This window comes from Solanum dulcamara, chromosome 5 (assembly GCF_947179165.1).
Source record: "Solanum dulcamara chromosome 5, daSolDulc1.2, whole genome shotgun sequence".
Lineage (NCBI taxonomy): Eukaryota > Viridiplantae > Streptophyta > Magnoliopsida > Solanales > Solanaceae > Solanum > Solanum dulcamara.
In genome coordinates this window covers 48,768,653-48,784,231 of record NC_077241.1, presented here as the reverse complement: position 1 = coordinate 48,784,231, position 15,579 = coordinate 48,768,653, and the positions used below count along the sequence as shown (strand labels likewise).

Below are 15,579 nucleotides of genomic sequence, written 5' to 3'. Positions count from 1 at the left end.
TAGGTCTTCATAATCTTTTACAATATTGTGCGCTATTGTATCAAAGATATCGTCAACGATATATCATTTTTTTGTATTGCTTCGCAATGATACATAACTTATTAAGATCCCATCACTTCATTTTTTTCTAGTACCTACGGTTTCATGAAGTGTTATGTCGTAGGCTCTTCAAGAGCATATATCCTCATTGTTTTGATCATTTGATAATTTGATCCTTCCCTTTTTTCAACAAATATTTTATTTAGAATCGATGGATTTATCATGCCTCATGCATGTCGTAGACTTTGTTCTACAAGGACATTCAATAGGAGCATTTTCAATTCTTGACTGCTTATTAACTTAAGGAGGATAATTTATGTATGAAACTCACACTCTCAATAGTTTAGGTACGAAGCTCAAAAAAGATGGATAGTTTAGATATGTTTTTGATACTTATCTCTAACAAAAATACATAATAACTTTCCATGCAAATTTTTGAGAATATTAATTTGTTTACGTTCAAAATATGAAACCTAGCCAAGCAACAGTTTTCGGTTAAGAAATATTTAATATATTTTCTAAAACAAATACAAATATCTAAACAAAATTTATTGAGTTTGTATAAACCAGACATATTTGGGTGATATTTGAACAAAACTAGTATTTGAAGTAGAAAAATAATATTTAAAAATTAAATTTAGGTTTACACATGTATTTTACATTTAAAACGTTGAAATGCATATGACAATTTTTTGAATTTTTTTCAAACTTAACTTTTTGTTTTTAAAAGTCTGCACGGTTAACTAGACACGTTTTGAAATATCCATGTCCAAGAAATCTTATTACGGAAATATTTTCAGATTAGTTGTCGCAATCTAGTTGATCCTGAAGGCTGAAAGTTGCATGTGGGAGTATTTGTTGGAGTGTTCTCTTTATCATTTATTTAAATATTTTTTCTTCATATTTAGGGTAGTTTGATTTGAATATTAGCTATAATATGATAAGATATATTGGAATAGTTATAATGGGATAATTTATGTTGTAATTATTTTTTATTAATTTTTTGATTTGATGTATTCAAAATAATATGTGTTGAATAAATTTTAAGAATAAGTGATTTGTTTATAAAAATAACCTTCACTTTAGTTAGTTTTTTATATTTTCTTTGCAAGTTATAATTATTCATTTTTAAAAATAATTATTTTAAAAATAAAACCTTCATCGTATTTAGCTTAAAAATAAAACTTTCATCTTAAATTTGTTAAAGTAAAAAAGCATTTATTATTTATATCACTTCATTTAAACACATATCACTCTTAAATTAAAAAATAATAAAGTTTTCAATTTAGTTGATATATAAAATACAAGCTTTCAAGTGACTAAGAAAATATATAATTAAAAATATATAATTTAGTAGTAGAGAAATCAAAACATAAATAGACATAAGAATTAGTCAAATAAATTAATAAATAAAAATTATATTTATATAGTCGACTTTTTTAATTAAAAAATATAAAGAATTATCATAAAAATAAGGAGTAGTGAAGATTGTAAATGTTATTACACATGGTATTAAAAAAATTTCACCCAATTTTGCTTTTAAAATCAATCTCCCCTCAACTTTAAACAATAATCAAACTCCCCTTTTTATTTCAGGTATTGTCCATTTTACCCTTGTTATATCACATCTCTTTAATGCCTCTTTATATTATATATAATTTACTTTTTAATATAGATATTTATAATTTTTTCTTTAAGTCCTTTAACATTATAAGTAGAATAATATTTTTAAGAATCTATCGCAAAATTTAATATTATTCTTATGACCGTTATTTCAATATAGTATGCATTAAATGTGTGTATATGTATGTATACATATATTTTTTTCTTTTCTCCACTATTTTACTCCATGCGTTTCATATTACTTGACTCTTCTTAATATATATGACACTCTTTAAAAAAATTAATTAGAGGTGTATTTTACTAAAATAACATTATTAATAATATTTTGAAACCTTAAATTTGAATATTACTACTTTATGTAGATATTTAATACTAAGGGTAGAAATAAAAAGATATTAAAAATTTCGTAAATTTCAAAAATTGGACAAATAAATTAAAACAACTATTTTTAGAATGAGAGTCAAACAATATAAATGGAGGTGGATATTCTCCTCTATATAAATAAACAAGTTTTTATTGAAATTGATGGAGTACTACATAAATTATAATCTAAATTAATTTAAAATCTAAATAATACAATCTTTAAAAATTTGTCCTTAATTAAATTAATTGTTTGTATTTCCCACATTAAAATATATTTGTATAGTTATTATTCTATGCTATTTTCACTTGTATAAATAAATATTAGAGTTTTGATTATTATTAATAAAATTAATTTTCTCATTATGCTAATTTACTTCATTATAGAACATCATTAACTTATATACTTAATTAATATTTTTCACTTTTTTGTCCAAAAAATAATGTTTATGCTTTGATGAAAAAATTATTACATTAAATATAAAAATAAAAATATCATGACTTCTAAAGAAGTAAAAAAAATGATAATGAAAGGGGATAATAAGTTTTTTAAAAATTTAATTAGGATAAAGGGGGAGCTTGATTATTGTTCAAAGTTGAGTGGAGAGTTTGATTTTAAAAGCAAAGTTGGGGGTGAAAATAATTTTCACCAATTAAAAATAATATGAATATACATTAATGTGAAAAGTGACATATAAAAAAGGTTTAAAGGAATATTTTTGTCATTTTCTCTATTTTATCTGAGAATAAGTTATTCTGAAATTACTATACCACCCAAGAGGAGAATAACTTATTCCAATACTAATTATTAATCTCAAGATAAATTATTCTAAATTTACCAATTAAAAAATAAATTAAATAACACTATAATTTAATTTCTAAATTATTTGATGTTATCTTTCTCACCCAACCACATTCAGCTAAACAAATGGCTTTTAGACTATTTCACATTATTACTGTGTTGGTCCATTTTTATTACTCATTGCAATAAAAAAACAATGTTGACTTTCAACTGTTTAATTTGAAAAATTAAAAAGAAATTTATAACTTAATATATTCTTATTACTAATTTGATCATTTCCCAAAATATATTTTTGATAATATTGATACTCAAAAATGGTAAAACAAAATTGTTACTTAAAAAGTGTATTAGTTGAAAAGGTAAAATGGAGGAAGGGAGTATATTTTATTAATTGTGATTCCACTCACGTGGCTTGTTCAAATATTTGTGCTGTGTACTGTCCCTCTCAAAACCTCGCTAGCTAGCTTCCCCATTAAAATATGTGTCTCCTCAGTGTTCCCACTACCTTTCACCACTTTCTTCTTTGGCCCCCTTTTGTTTTTTGAAAGTTGAAACCCTGGCCTCCCTCGAACTTTTTGTTCATGTAAGTTGTTTCTTCTTTCTTGCTTCCTTTCTTTATGTAAAATCTAATTTGTCTAATTAGGATTTTACTATATTCACTTCTTTTGTCTACAATGGTTGTCTCTGCTTCTTTTTAGCTGTTCCGCCAACTACTTTTCTATTTCTTGTTTTCTTCTTCTGTAGCAACTGGCTACTTTCTTTTATTCTTTTCTTGATTCAATACAGATTCTGTCTTTTACTGTGGTAAACTCACTGTTTCTGTTGGATAATCCCAGAAAGATCGGAAAACATTTGTTGCCTCCTTGTTCTAAACATTATCAAGTGGATAATAAGTTTTCTTGGCCGATTTGGATATTGATTAACCAATCTGTTTGAACGTCGGTCTGTGTATCCTTTTCCTCTGTTATTGCATTGTGTGACCCTTTCGTTATATTCAAATCGTGATCATGACATGTGTCTTCTTTCTCATTCTTCAGGTGTTTGATGTTTAACTTAGCGTGGAATGGATACATATTGTAAAGCTGCAAAATTTAGTGGGGAGATAAGCATGGGGGAGAACAAGAAAACCCCCAGTGAAGTGGTTGTCATGATCTCTGGAGATGAAAGAGATTCTAAGAGTCCTGTTGGACAACCAAGACCAACAGTTGATTCCCCTTTAGTTTCCCAGATTCCAAAGACTGATTCCTCACCTGAAATTGCAAGATATACTACAACCCCAAACCCCAACAAACCACCCAAATTCCCAACCAATGAAACTCTCACTCGACGAAAATCGTTTGCCAGCTCTGCATTTTCAAAACCCAAGTCAAGATTTGGTGAACCATCTTTACCTATTGATGCCAACATGTTTGATGAACAAGCTGAGCCAATTGCAAATTCCCCTTATAGAAATGTATCTAACCATGCTTCTCCTACTGCTAAAATGGGTCCCAGTGATACATTTAAAGAGACTACAAGAACAGTATCTATATCAGTCACCCCAAGAACACCATTAATGGCATCACCAGGTGGTTTTGGAGGAGTCGATGAAGAGGAGGAGATATATAAGAAAGTGAGCTCAAGGAAGAAGTTGAAGTATAACAGATTTAAGACAAAAGTTCTGATTGAATGGCTGGTGTTTCTTTGTCTTTTAGGATGTTTACTTGCTAGTTTATTGGTTAACAAGTTTAAACACTGGAAACTTTGGGATTTGAAGATCTGGAAATGGATTGTCCTTGTTATGGTGACCTTTAGTGGCATGCTGGTTACTAAGTGGTTTATACATTTTGCTGCCTTGTTGATAGAATTGAACTTTTTATTAAGGAAGAAGGTGTTGTATTTTGTCTTTGGTTTAAAGAAAAGTGTTCAAGTTTGCATTTGGCTTAGCTTGGTTCTTCTCACATGGGTTCTGCTTTTCTCACATGTGGATCGGTCACATTCCACTGAGAAGTTTACTAATTTTATTACCTGGACTATCGCATCTTTACTTATCGGAGCATTCTTGTGGCTCTTAAAGACTTTGCTGATAAAGATTTTGGCTGCCTCCTTCCATGTAAACACATTCTTTGATAGGATTCAAGAATCAATCTTTCATCAGTATATTCTACTGACCCTATCAGGGCTTCCAGTTATGGAGTCTGCTCAGATGCTGGGGAGATCAAACAGTGTTGCCAGTCAATTTAGTTTCCGCAAAACAACGAAGGGAAAAGATGGGAAGGAAAAGAAGGAAAAGGCGGTGATTGATATTAATAAGCTTCATGAGATGAAGCGAGAAAAGGTCTCTGCATGGACCATGAAAATGTTAGTTGATGTAATATCCAACTCGGGACTTTCCACTATCTCTGGCTCGTTCGGTGGAAATGATTATGATGTAGGAGAGTATGCAGATAAGGAGATCAACAATGAGGAGGAAGCAATTGCTGCTGCCTACCACATCTCCAGGAATGTCGCACCGCCTGGTTCCAAGTACGAAAACACTGACATTTCAAACATCACTTCAATGTTTTAATTTGTCACATCTTAAGAGAATATCCTGTAACATTCTTTTATTTAGTGTCATCTCTCTTGATTCACATAAGTCATAACCTCACTCTAGTTTTTTTTCCGTGTGTGTAGGTACATTGATGAATATGACCTTCGGAGATTCTTGATTAAAGAAGAGGTCGATATTGTGTTCCCCATGATAGATGTGGCAGAAACTGGACAGATTGATAGGAAAGCATTGACGGAATGGGTGGTATGATCAGAACTTACTCATTTTCCTGGGATTATGCTTGAAAAATTGATATACAACAACAACAACAACCCAGTGAAATCCCACAATGTGGGGTCTGGAGAGGGCAGAGTGTACGCAGACCTTACTCTTACCAAGGTAGGACGACTGTTTTCGAAAGACCCTCGGCTCAATGAAAGCATAAAAATAGGTCAGATACGGCTAATAAGTTCAAAGCGATATGGGAAAGCAAATAGCGAAAGCGATACAAATAAAATAGAGTAATCAAAGTGCAGAAAGTAATAGATAATAACAGAAATCAGAGTAAAATATATATATATATATATACAGTGCGCTAATGCACCTATTAATAAGGAAGAATAACGAGATTATATACTAGCCTTCTACTCTAATGTGGGCCCTCCATCCCTTCCTATCTAAGGTCATGTCCTCGGTAAGCTGTAAGTGCGCCATGTTCTGTCTAATCACCTCTCTCCAATATTTCTTCAGCCTACCCCTACCTCTTCTGAAATCATCCATGGCCAACCTCTCACACCTCTGCACTGGGGCATCTGTGTCTCTCCTCTTTACATGCCCAAATCATCTCAGTCGCATTTTTCGCATCTTGTCTTCCATCGAGGCCACTCTTACATTGTCCCGAATAGCCTTATTTCTAATCCTGTTGCTCTTGGTATGCCCACACATCCATCTCAACATTCTCATCTCGGCAATTTTCATCCTTTGAACGTGAGAGACCTTAACTGGCCAATACTCTGTCCCATATAACATAGGCGGTCTAACCACCACTTTGTAGAACTTGCTCTTAAGTTGTGGTGACACCTTCTTGTCACATAGCACACCGGAAGCAAGCCTCCATCTCATCCACCCTGCCCCAATACGAAGTGTGACATCATCGTCAATCTCCCCGTTGCCTTGCATGATAGACCCAAGGTATTTGAAACTACTTTTCTTTTGGATGGCCTGGTTACCAAGCCTAACTTTTGCGCCAACCTCCTGAGGTGTCTCACTGAACTTGCACTCTAAGTACTCTGTCTTGGTTCTACTCAGTTTAAACCCTTTAGACTCTAAGGTATGTCTCCAATCCTCCAGCTTAGCGTTAACTTCGCTACGAGTCTCATCGATCAGGACTATGTCGTCCGTGAAAAGCATACACCATGGCACCTCACCTTGAATTTGTCGTGTCAAACCATCCATCACCAAGGCAAATAAAAAAGGGCTAAGAGCTGATCATTGATGCAATCCCATCACAACTGGAAAGTGTTCTGAGTCCCCTCCTAGTGTCCATAACCTGGTTTTGGCACCCTTATACATGTCCTTGATCACTCTAATGTACGCCATAGGTACACCTTTAGCCTCCAAACATCTTCATAGTATCTCTCGTGGGACTTTATCGTAAGCCTTTTCTAGGTCGATGAATACCATATGCGAGTCCCTCTTCCTCTCCCTATACTGCTCCACCAGTCTCCTCATAAGATGGATGACTTTTATAGTTGAGCGTCCCGGCATAAATCTGAATTGGTTCTCTGAAATAGATACGCCTCTCCTCACCCTCATCTCTACCACTCTTTTCCACATTTTCATAGTATGGCTTAGAAGCTTGATACCTGTATAGTTGTTGCAACTTTGGATATCCCCCTTGTTTTTGTATAGAGGGATCATTATGCTTGACCTCCATTCTTCGGGCATCGTTGCCGTTTCAAAGATGACATTAAATAACCTAGTCAGCCACTCCAAGCCTATCGAGCTCGTGCTCTTCCAAAATTTCCCAAGAATCTTGTCAGGTCCGGTCGCTCTTCCCCAGCGCATCCTACGAACAACACCCTTAACCTCCTCGAGCGTAATACTCCTACAACACCCAAAATCGTGACGCCTCCCTGTATGTTCCAAATCTCCCAACACAATCTCTCTGTCCCCTTCTTCATTCAAGAGTTTATGGAAGTATGACTGTCATCTCTGTTTAATGAGGGTCTCATCTATCAATATTTTTTCATGCTCGTCCTTAATGTACTTCGCTTGATCCACATCGCGTGCCCTTCTCTCCCGTTCCCTGGCTAGCCTGAACAATTTCCTATCCCCGCTTTTTTCTTCCAGTTCAGCATAAAGATGTTCAAACGCTGTTGTTTTTTGCCGTCCAAACCGCCGACTTCGCCTCCTTCCTCGCTATCTTATAAAGTTCCCTTTTTGTCCACTTCTCCACCTCATCCTTTTATCTATTTCGCATACACCATCTTCTTCGCTTCCACCTTCCCTTGCACTTCTCCATTCCACCACCAGTCCCTCGATGCCGACTACGACTACCTATCGAGACTCCCAACACTTCCCTTGCTACCATCTTAATACAACTAGCCGTCTTATCCCACATACTGTTCGCATCCCCACTACTATCCCAGGCCCCCGTATCCTTCAATTTCTCTCCCATCTCCAGAGCACTAGCCGTGGTCAACCTCCTCCATCTGATCCTAGGTCGGTCATCCCCGACCCTCTTCTTCCTCGTCATCTTGATCCCTAGATCCATCACCAAGAGCTTATGTCAGGTTGAAAGGTTGTCGATCGGAATGACCTTACAGTCTTTGCAAAGATCTTTATCAATCTTCCTAAGGAGTAAAAAATCTATCTGAGTCTTAGCCACCGAACTACGGAAGGTTACCAAGTGGTCCTCCTTCTTTTGGAAATTCGAATTGGCTATCACCAACCCAAAAGCTCTTGCGAAATCAAAAGTGAAACTCCTCTATTTCTGTCCCCGAAGCCAAAGCCTCCATGCACATCATCATACCCTCCCGAAATAGACCCGATGTGCCTGTTGAAATCTCCTCCCACGAAAAGCTTCTCAGTAGGCGGTATGCCTCCCACTAACTCGTCCAAATCCTCCCAAAAGCGCCTCTTATCCTCCTCGCCTAAGCCCGCTTGTAGCGCATAAGCACTAACAATGTTCAAAGTGATCCCTTCAACGACCACCTTAATCGACATCATCCTATCAGTGACTCTCCTAACCTCCACCACCTGATCCCTTAAATCACTGTCTACTAAAATGCCTACCCCATTCCTATACTTCGATCTACCAGAGAACCAAAGCTTATACCCGTCTACCTCCTTAGCTTTAGGATCTACCCATTTGGTTTCTTGGACACACGCTATATTAATCTTCCTCTTCTTTCGAATCTTAACTAACTCTATGGACTTTCCCATTAACGTCCCAATGTTTCAAGAACCCACTCTTAGTCTAGGCGCTCCTTTAACCCACTTACCCCTCCTTACCCTCGTCCCCGTCCCTAAACTAGAACATGACCCTAGTTTACCATCACTATCCAAAGCCACAAAAACGCGTATGAACTAATAAATTATTCAAAGATCTAAAGTTCGCAAAATGTAACTACAAGTGTATGAACAAAGACTAGATATGGAAACCGGAGGTACCAACTCCAGTTGAAATGAACCTGGTTGCCTCCGGAAAGTACTGTTCACGTCGAATTGCTAAGATGTTGTTCACAACGACTTGGGTCTGAATAGCATATCAGAGTGAATTTGTTTGAGAACCAGTCAATGCCGGAGAGCCAAAGTCAGTCTTCTTACTAGAAGATGGATACAATAGATTGTATCCACAAATTACCCTGCAAAAAAGAGAAAAGAAAAATACCCACAAAAAGAGGTGCTTTAATGGCGAAACAGAACACTTTGTTCATAGTAAATGGGGATTCGGATCTGTAACTGAACTGAGATTGGACGGCAGGAATTCGCCGATCTCCGGCGAACACTGTGACCAAGTTAACAATCTAAAAAAAATAATCAGTGGACGAGGAGACAACAAAAGGCGAGAAAGAAGATTCATCAAGTTCCGTGCAGGCGACGGAGCCGTCAGATTCAGGAATGGCTGCTGCTTCCGCCACGGACGGCGTAGCTGCGACGGCACTACGGTCGGTACGTCGTCGGTACAAGAAATTTCAAAAATAAATTTAAGGGATGCTCAATGCTCATATTGTTTGAGTTTGCCATAACTTTTGGCATGATTTAAACTAGATCCATTTCATGTGGTGTTTAATTACCAAAATGATACAGAATGTTGGGATCTAGAATATTTTTTAAATAATTCTGGACATTTTTCTGGTGATTAGTGAAGCACAATTAGAGCTCTCCTGTTTATGTAATCACATCATGTACATGAACTACATAATATAACTGCTTTCCTCAGGAAACAGGAGAGCAGCCATCTGAGCGAATAGAAGCCATATGCTGGTGTAGATTAGATGTCAAATGTATGAGTCCTTCCCAGTGACTTTGCTAGGTGACCGTTGTATTTATGAGATGGTCATGGAATGAGTATTTATCATTTTTGGCATATAAATCATTTGTACTTTTTGGCATATCAATGTCTTGCAGGTTAAGGTTTATCAAGGACGCAGAGCTCTGTCACATGCTTTGACTGATACAAAAACTGCTGTGAAGCAACTGAACAAGCTTGTGACATGCATTCTGATTGTCATAATAATCCTCATATGGCTCCTCTTGGTGGGTATAGCAACTACTAAAGTGCTCGTCTTTCTGTCGTCACAACTCGTGGTAGCTGCTTTTATTTTTGGGAATACTTGCAAGACTATATTTGAAGCTATCATATTTGTATTTGTGATGCATCCTTTTGATGTTGGCGATCGATGCGTCATTGATGGTGTTCAGGTAATGTCTGCTAATTGCATTTTCTTGATGTTTTGAATTTTCTTTGTTAATTCACACTTTTATCTTGTAAATTGACAGATGACTGTTGAAGAAATGAATATCTTGACCACAGTATTCTTGAGGTTTGACAACGAAAAGATATTCTACCCAAATTCAGTTTTGGCGGTCAAGCCAATCAGCAATTTCTACAGAAGTCCTGATATGGGTGATAACTTCGAGTTTTCCGTTGATTATAGAACACCTGTGGAAAGGATAGGTGCTTTAAAAGAGAAAATAAAGAGGTAAGTAGAAAGTTCTTGTCATTCTTATCCATTATCTGCAGTAAATTTGCATTTGAAAGTTATTAGGAGAAAAACACAACATTCATAATTAAAGATATTGACTTCTACAGCATTTTGTATGATATTTCTTGATACGGGTAAGTCAATCCAAAAATTAAAGCTAGTCCAGCTAGATTCTGAACATTTAATGTTGAGAATTCATCTAAAACCCTAGATTTCTCAAACTGTTGAAAAACGGTTTAATACTACGGGGCTAAGGGCCTTTCCACACGCTGAGTAGGTTCTTTGCTGAATACTGAAAACCAATTTAAGATTTGGCTTAGGCTTTATTCTCCAACTACTACAGTAATTTAGAATTTGAGCATAGGCTTGATATTTCAAGGGCAATCAGTTTAAGGTTTTAAAGTTTGAGAAAACATATTACAGTTTTGATACGAGTTTGTTGACAAGTTTTCTTCCCATGTAAAAACTGTAACCTGTTCAAGGACGATGCAAATCCTCAACTTGATGGTAGATATCTTATGTATAAGTATTGCCCTATACTCCTTTTCAAAAAAGAAAAGAAAAGAAAAGTATTCCTTGTAATTGTTGAGATGGATGTGTGGACATACTTGGAGAGATAGAATTAGAAATGAAGATATCCGAGACAAGGTGAGAGTAGCCTCTGTGGTGGGCAAGATGAGGAAAGTGAATCTAAGATGGTTCGGGCATGTGAAGACGAGATACACACATGTTCCAATGAGGAGATGTGAGAGTTTGGCCATGGTGGTCCAAGGAGAAATAAAGGTAGACCGAAAAAGTATTGAGTAGAGGTGATTAGACAAGGCATGTTATACCTGCAGCTTACTGAAGACATGTCCCCAGCTAGGAGGATATGAAAGTCGAGGATTAGGGTAGAAGGTTAGTAGGTAGTCGAGCATTGTCTAGTTTTCCTTGTTAATATTGTTATTGTTACTCTTCTATTATCTTATTCTGCGATAGTTATTAGTACCTGTTGTTTCCATTGCTTCTTCCTTTTCTTATGTTATCATATTATTTCTTGTTACTATTGTTCTTTTCTCTATTATATCAGCATGACTTCTTCACAACTGTATTACATTTTCATACTTGTGTTGAAATGCTTTACTTAAACTGAGGGTCTATCAGAAACAACCTCTCTACCTTCACAAGATACGGGTAAGGTCTGCGTACCCACCCCACCCCTGGTATGTTGTTGCCTTATACCTTGTTATGCCATTCATTTTCAGTCAAGTTTTTGAGTTTTCACCTTTCTTGTTATTGATGTATCAGGTACTTGGAGAGAACTCCCCAGTATTGGCATCCGAATCATAGTGTGGTGGTGAAGGAGATTGAAAATATGAACAAAATAAAAATGGGTGTCTATTTCAATCATACGATGAACTTTCAGAACTTTGGTGAAAAGAGCAGACGGAGAACTGAACTGATCCTAGAAATGAAGAAAATGTTTGATGAGCTGAATATAAAATATGATCTTCTTCTTCAGGAAGTTCATCTTGTCGAACAGAGAGGACACTAGATGACTTAATCTTCAATGAAGAAAATGTTTTGATTATAAGTGTAGTTCCACTGCAATAGGTATTTGACCAATGAACTACTGGCTCTGCAATGCTGAAGAAGGATATTTGTAACATAGAAGTTTCATCTGCAAATATTTTTTGATGCAATTTCATTGCAAGGGATTTATCCTCGTCAGTTTTCACAAATTTGGTTTCACAACTCTTGTGTGGTGCGAGTGTTTGTGGGCAGAGGAGTCACAAGAGCATTTATTCTGTCTCTTTTTCTGTATTAGCTTTCAAACTTGTAATGAGTATCTTTGAGAAGGATGACATTCAAAACCGCAAAAGAAAACTGAGACCTTGTGGTGAATTTGTATGAATTATTGAAATTGTACTCTGGATGGAAATTGATTACTAAGACCTCCTAGTTTATGGCTCGAGTTTAAGAAACATGAGGTGCATTTACACGAGTTCGACTATTTTTCATTCTATGGTTTGTCCATCCATAGCCCTTTATTGTAAATAATTGGGAAAATTCTTCCTCCTCATTACTTACCCATGGGGAAAAGAAATTCATCTATATCAATGCTTGCCCATTATCAACAAGTGCATTTATATCTCCCTAAATTTATTTATCCAAATACATGACTAACTACTTATTTGTAAATTTTTTTTGGGTAAAATCTTTTTAGCTTTGGGCAGCCTGATCAAATTTTCTAATGAAACTGGATTATTATTTAGGTCTAAATGGGTCTTCCTTCGTTTTCTTTTATTTGTCATCCATTTTTTTTATAAAAAAACACGTATTTTAGTTGTACTAGTATTTATTCTATTTCCTGAATTCTTTTTTTATTTATTGGTAATCATGTGAATATTACAATAATAATATACTTGGTGCAATCCTACAAATGGGGTCTGAGGAGGGTAGAAGGTACACAGATCTTACCATTACTTTGTGAAGTTAGATAGACTGTTTTCAAAACACACTCGGCTCAAGTGCACCAAATTCGGATGCAAAGAAAAGGAGTCGCTAAAAAAAATATAACAAATCACAAGAAAGTAGAGTCTATGAGAAGGGAGCAACAACAAAAAACTATTCTTCTATGTGCCTTATCTGAAGTTCTAAACAACTCAATTGTATGTATACTTTCCCTCTTGATCTGTACAACAATTTCTACAGCCTGTAGTGTAGTTCCTCTAAACAGCTTCCGGTTTCTGTCTCTCCATATCTGATAGATCATTGCACCCTAGATTGCTGCTACTACTTCCTTTTGAAATGTTTTCGGTGCTTCCTCTTAATGCTCTCCAATACCCGTTTTATCTCCCCTTCCTGAATCTGAACATTTAGTTCACTGTCTAAGTTCTTCTCTTAACTGAGCACTCCATCCACAATCCACAAATAGATGAGTACTAGTCTCTACTTGGCTGTCACATAAATAACAATTGGAGTCTTCTCTGAAAAATAAAGTTAATTTTTTCTAGCTACAAAAAAAAATCCTAGATATTTAATGAAACTTTCTAGATTCTTGTAGAGTAATACCTTTAATATTTGTTGTATCTTAATAAATGTGTAGATTTTCTAGAGAATTAGATATTTATAATAAATTATAGAATAGTCTACATCTTGTAGTATCTAAAACCATACCTATACAAATATAAATAGGGGTGACTTTAGCCATATGTAATTAACCGGAAACAAAACCCAACTAAAAACAATTCAAGAGTCTTCCTTCGTAACAAAGTACTCTATCTAAATTCTTCGTCCTCCTTTCTAGCTCGCTCTTCTTTAGTTGAATATTGCGATCCTAGTTAACGATTTTGGGCTAACAAAAGATTTTCGAATTATACTTTTCTTCTGCTATTCTCTACTTGGTAGAGCCATAGCCGTACGTTGACTTCTAAATTTTATTTCAAGATCGGGTTAGTGGTAGATTCAGCTGGTTTCTATATAGATTTCAACGATCATATTAATGAACAAGGGATGGAACTATTCAAACAGTCTTATTACAAAATATGGAAGACATGTATGAAACATACCTTGTGAGTAAGGATTTGTGGGGTATTTTTAATGAAAGTAACACAAGTTCTCCTATCATTGAAAAATAGTAGCAGATACAAGAAGTGGAAGCAGACTAGTGCGAAGGTGAAGTTCATCCTGAAGAGGTCAATCTCCTCCAATTTATTTGATCATATTATAAAGTATAAATTAGCTCATAAAATATATAGAATTCTCGATCAGTTGTTTGACAAAAAGAGTGAAGCTCGGCTATAGATATTGGAGAATGAATTGACTAAAACCACTCAATATAATCTTTTTATCGCTGAGTATATTTTGAAGATTAAGAACTTATGTTCTGAGATTTATTTATTAAATTCAGACAAGTCTATTTCTAAAGGACAAATAAGAAGAAATATTACTCATGGTTTAATCAGAATATATTCCCTTTGTTACATCAATTTAGGTACTGGATCAACAACCATTCTTGAGGAATTTGAGATTTATTATCATCACAGGAGCTACTAGCCAACAGATGGCCAACAAGAGAAACTTTAAAGGAAAAACAAAAGATATGTCACACTATCGATTCTAAGTGGATCAAGCTCCCCCGGAAAGAATTAAGAGTCTTCGAACAATTATAGTAAGAAGCCTATCAAATGTTATTGTTGTGGTAAAGTAGGACACATAAGAAGATATTGTCGATTCAAAGAGAGTAATATGGTTCAAATTGATAAAGCTACCGAAGAAGAAGACCGGGGAAGGTGTTTAGTAGCTGAGACTCGAGCAATAGATGCCATGACATCCATCAATTTTAAAAGAGACTGGATTGTGGATTCAATATGTACTACAATATATCTCATGATGAGGGAAGGCACTGGTGTCATCACCAAGAAGAAAGAAAAGTTTGAAGACATTCAGACTAGTGACATGGTAGATATTTTAGAGGAAATCAAAGAAGCAGATCGTGAAGCTGACAATAAAAGTCTGAATGTGAAGGATGTTGAAGTTGATCCTGGACAAACAATGTCTGAAAATATATATGCCAATGATGACCTTTTCGTAGAAAGCATTGAGGCAGATGTAATAGAAGTTGAAGTCTCTGATTAATCATTTGAATATAAAGATCAATCATTAACTTAGAGAAAGTATTGAAAGCAAATGGATAAGCTGGCCTTAAAGGCGAAATTTCATATGGAGAAAAAAATGACATAGTTTTCGAAAGCTCTGAAGCTGTCAAACAGTTTATTAGGGAGTTGGAAAGGAAAGTTGGTGGTGAATGCTATGCTAGTTCTGAGGTTTTGTAGGAAATTGATGATCAAATCATTTGCAACCCAGATGATAAGACTGATATTGATGAAATTTTCCAAGATGAAGTTGCATCGAAAGGAGAAGGATTGAAAATATTAAACCCTGAGTTTCAAACTTGCCCATCACAAGTATTTTTTCAAATAATACAGTTGTCGGGAGTTAGGAGAAAGGGAGAGTTTGAGGACTCAACAACATAAAACCACCAAGGA

General features: G+C 35.3%; 1 protein-coding gene across 3 annotated transcripts; it reads left to right on the top strand.

The window, feature by feature from the left end:
- Positions 1 to 3,259: 3,259 nt before the first annotated feature.
- On the top strand, positions 3,260 to 12,490 carry LOC129889192 (mechanosensitive ion channel protein 10-like). Of its 3 annotated transcripts, none has more exons than XM_055964390.1 (6): positions 3,260 to 3,407; positions 3,862 to 5,329; positions 5,480 to 5,600; positions 9,972 to 10,265; positions 10,344 to 10,546; positions 11,837 to 12,490. In XM_055964390.1, exons 2-6 carry the CDS (start codon positions 3,888 to 3,890, stop codon positions 12,081 to 12,083), a joined length of 2,307 nt encoding a protein of 768 aa, XP_055820365.1. In that variant the 5' UTR covers positions 3,260 to 3,407; positions 3,862 to 3,887; the 3' UTR covers positions 12,084 to 12,490. The 3 variants fall into 3 exon arrangements, with proteins under 3 accessions (XP_055820365.1, XP_055820367.1, XP_055820364.1); XM_055964392.1 differs by lacking the exon at positions 3,260 to 3,407 and adding an exon at positions 3,557 to 3,762; XM_055964389.1 differs by lacking the exon at positions 3,260 to 3,407 and adding an exon at positions 3,557 to 3,766.
- The last annotated feature ends 3,089 nt before the right edge of the window (positions 12,491 to 15,579 follow it).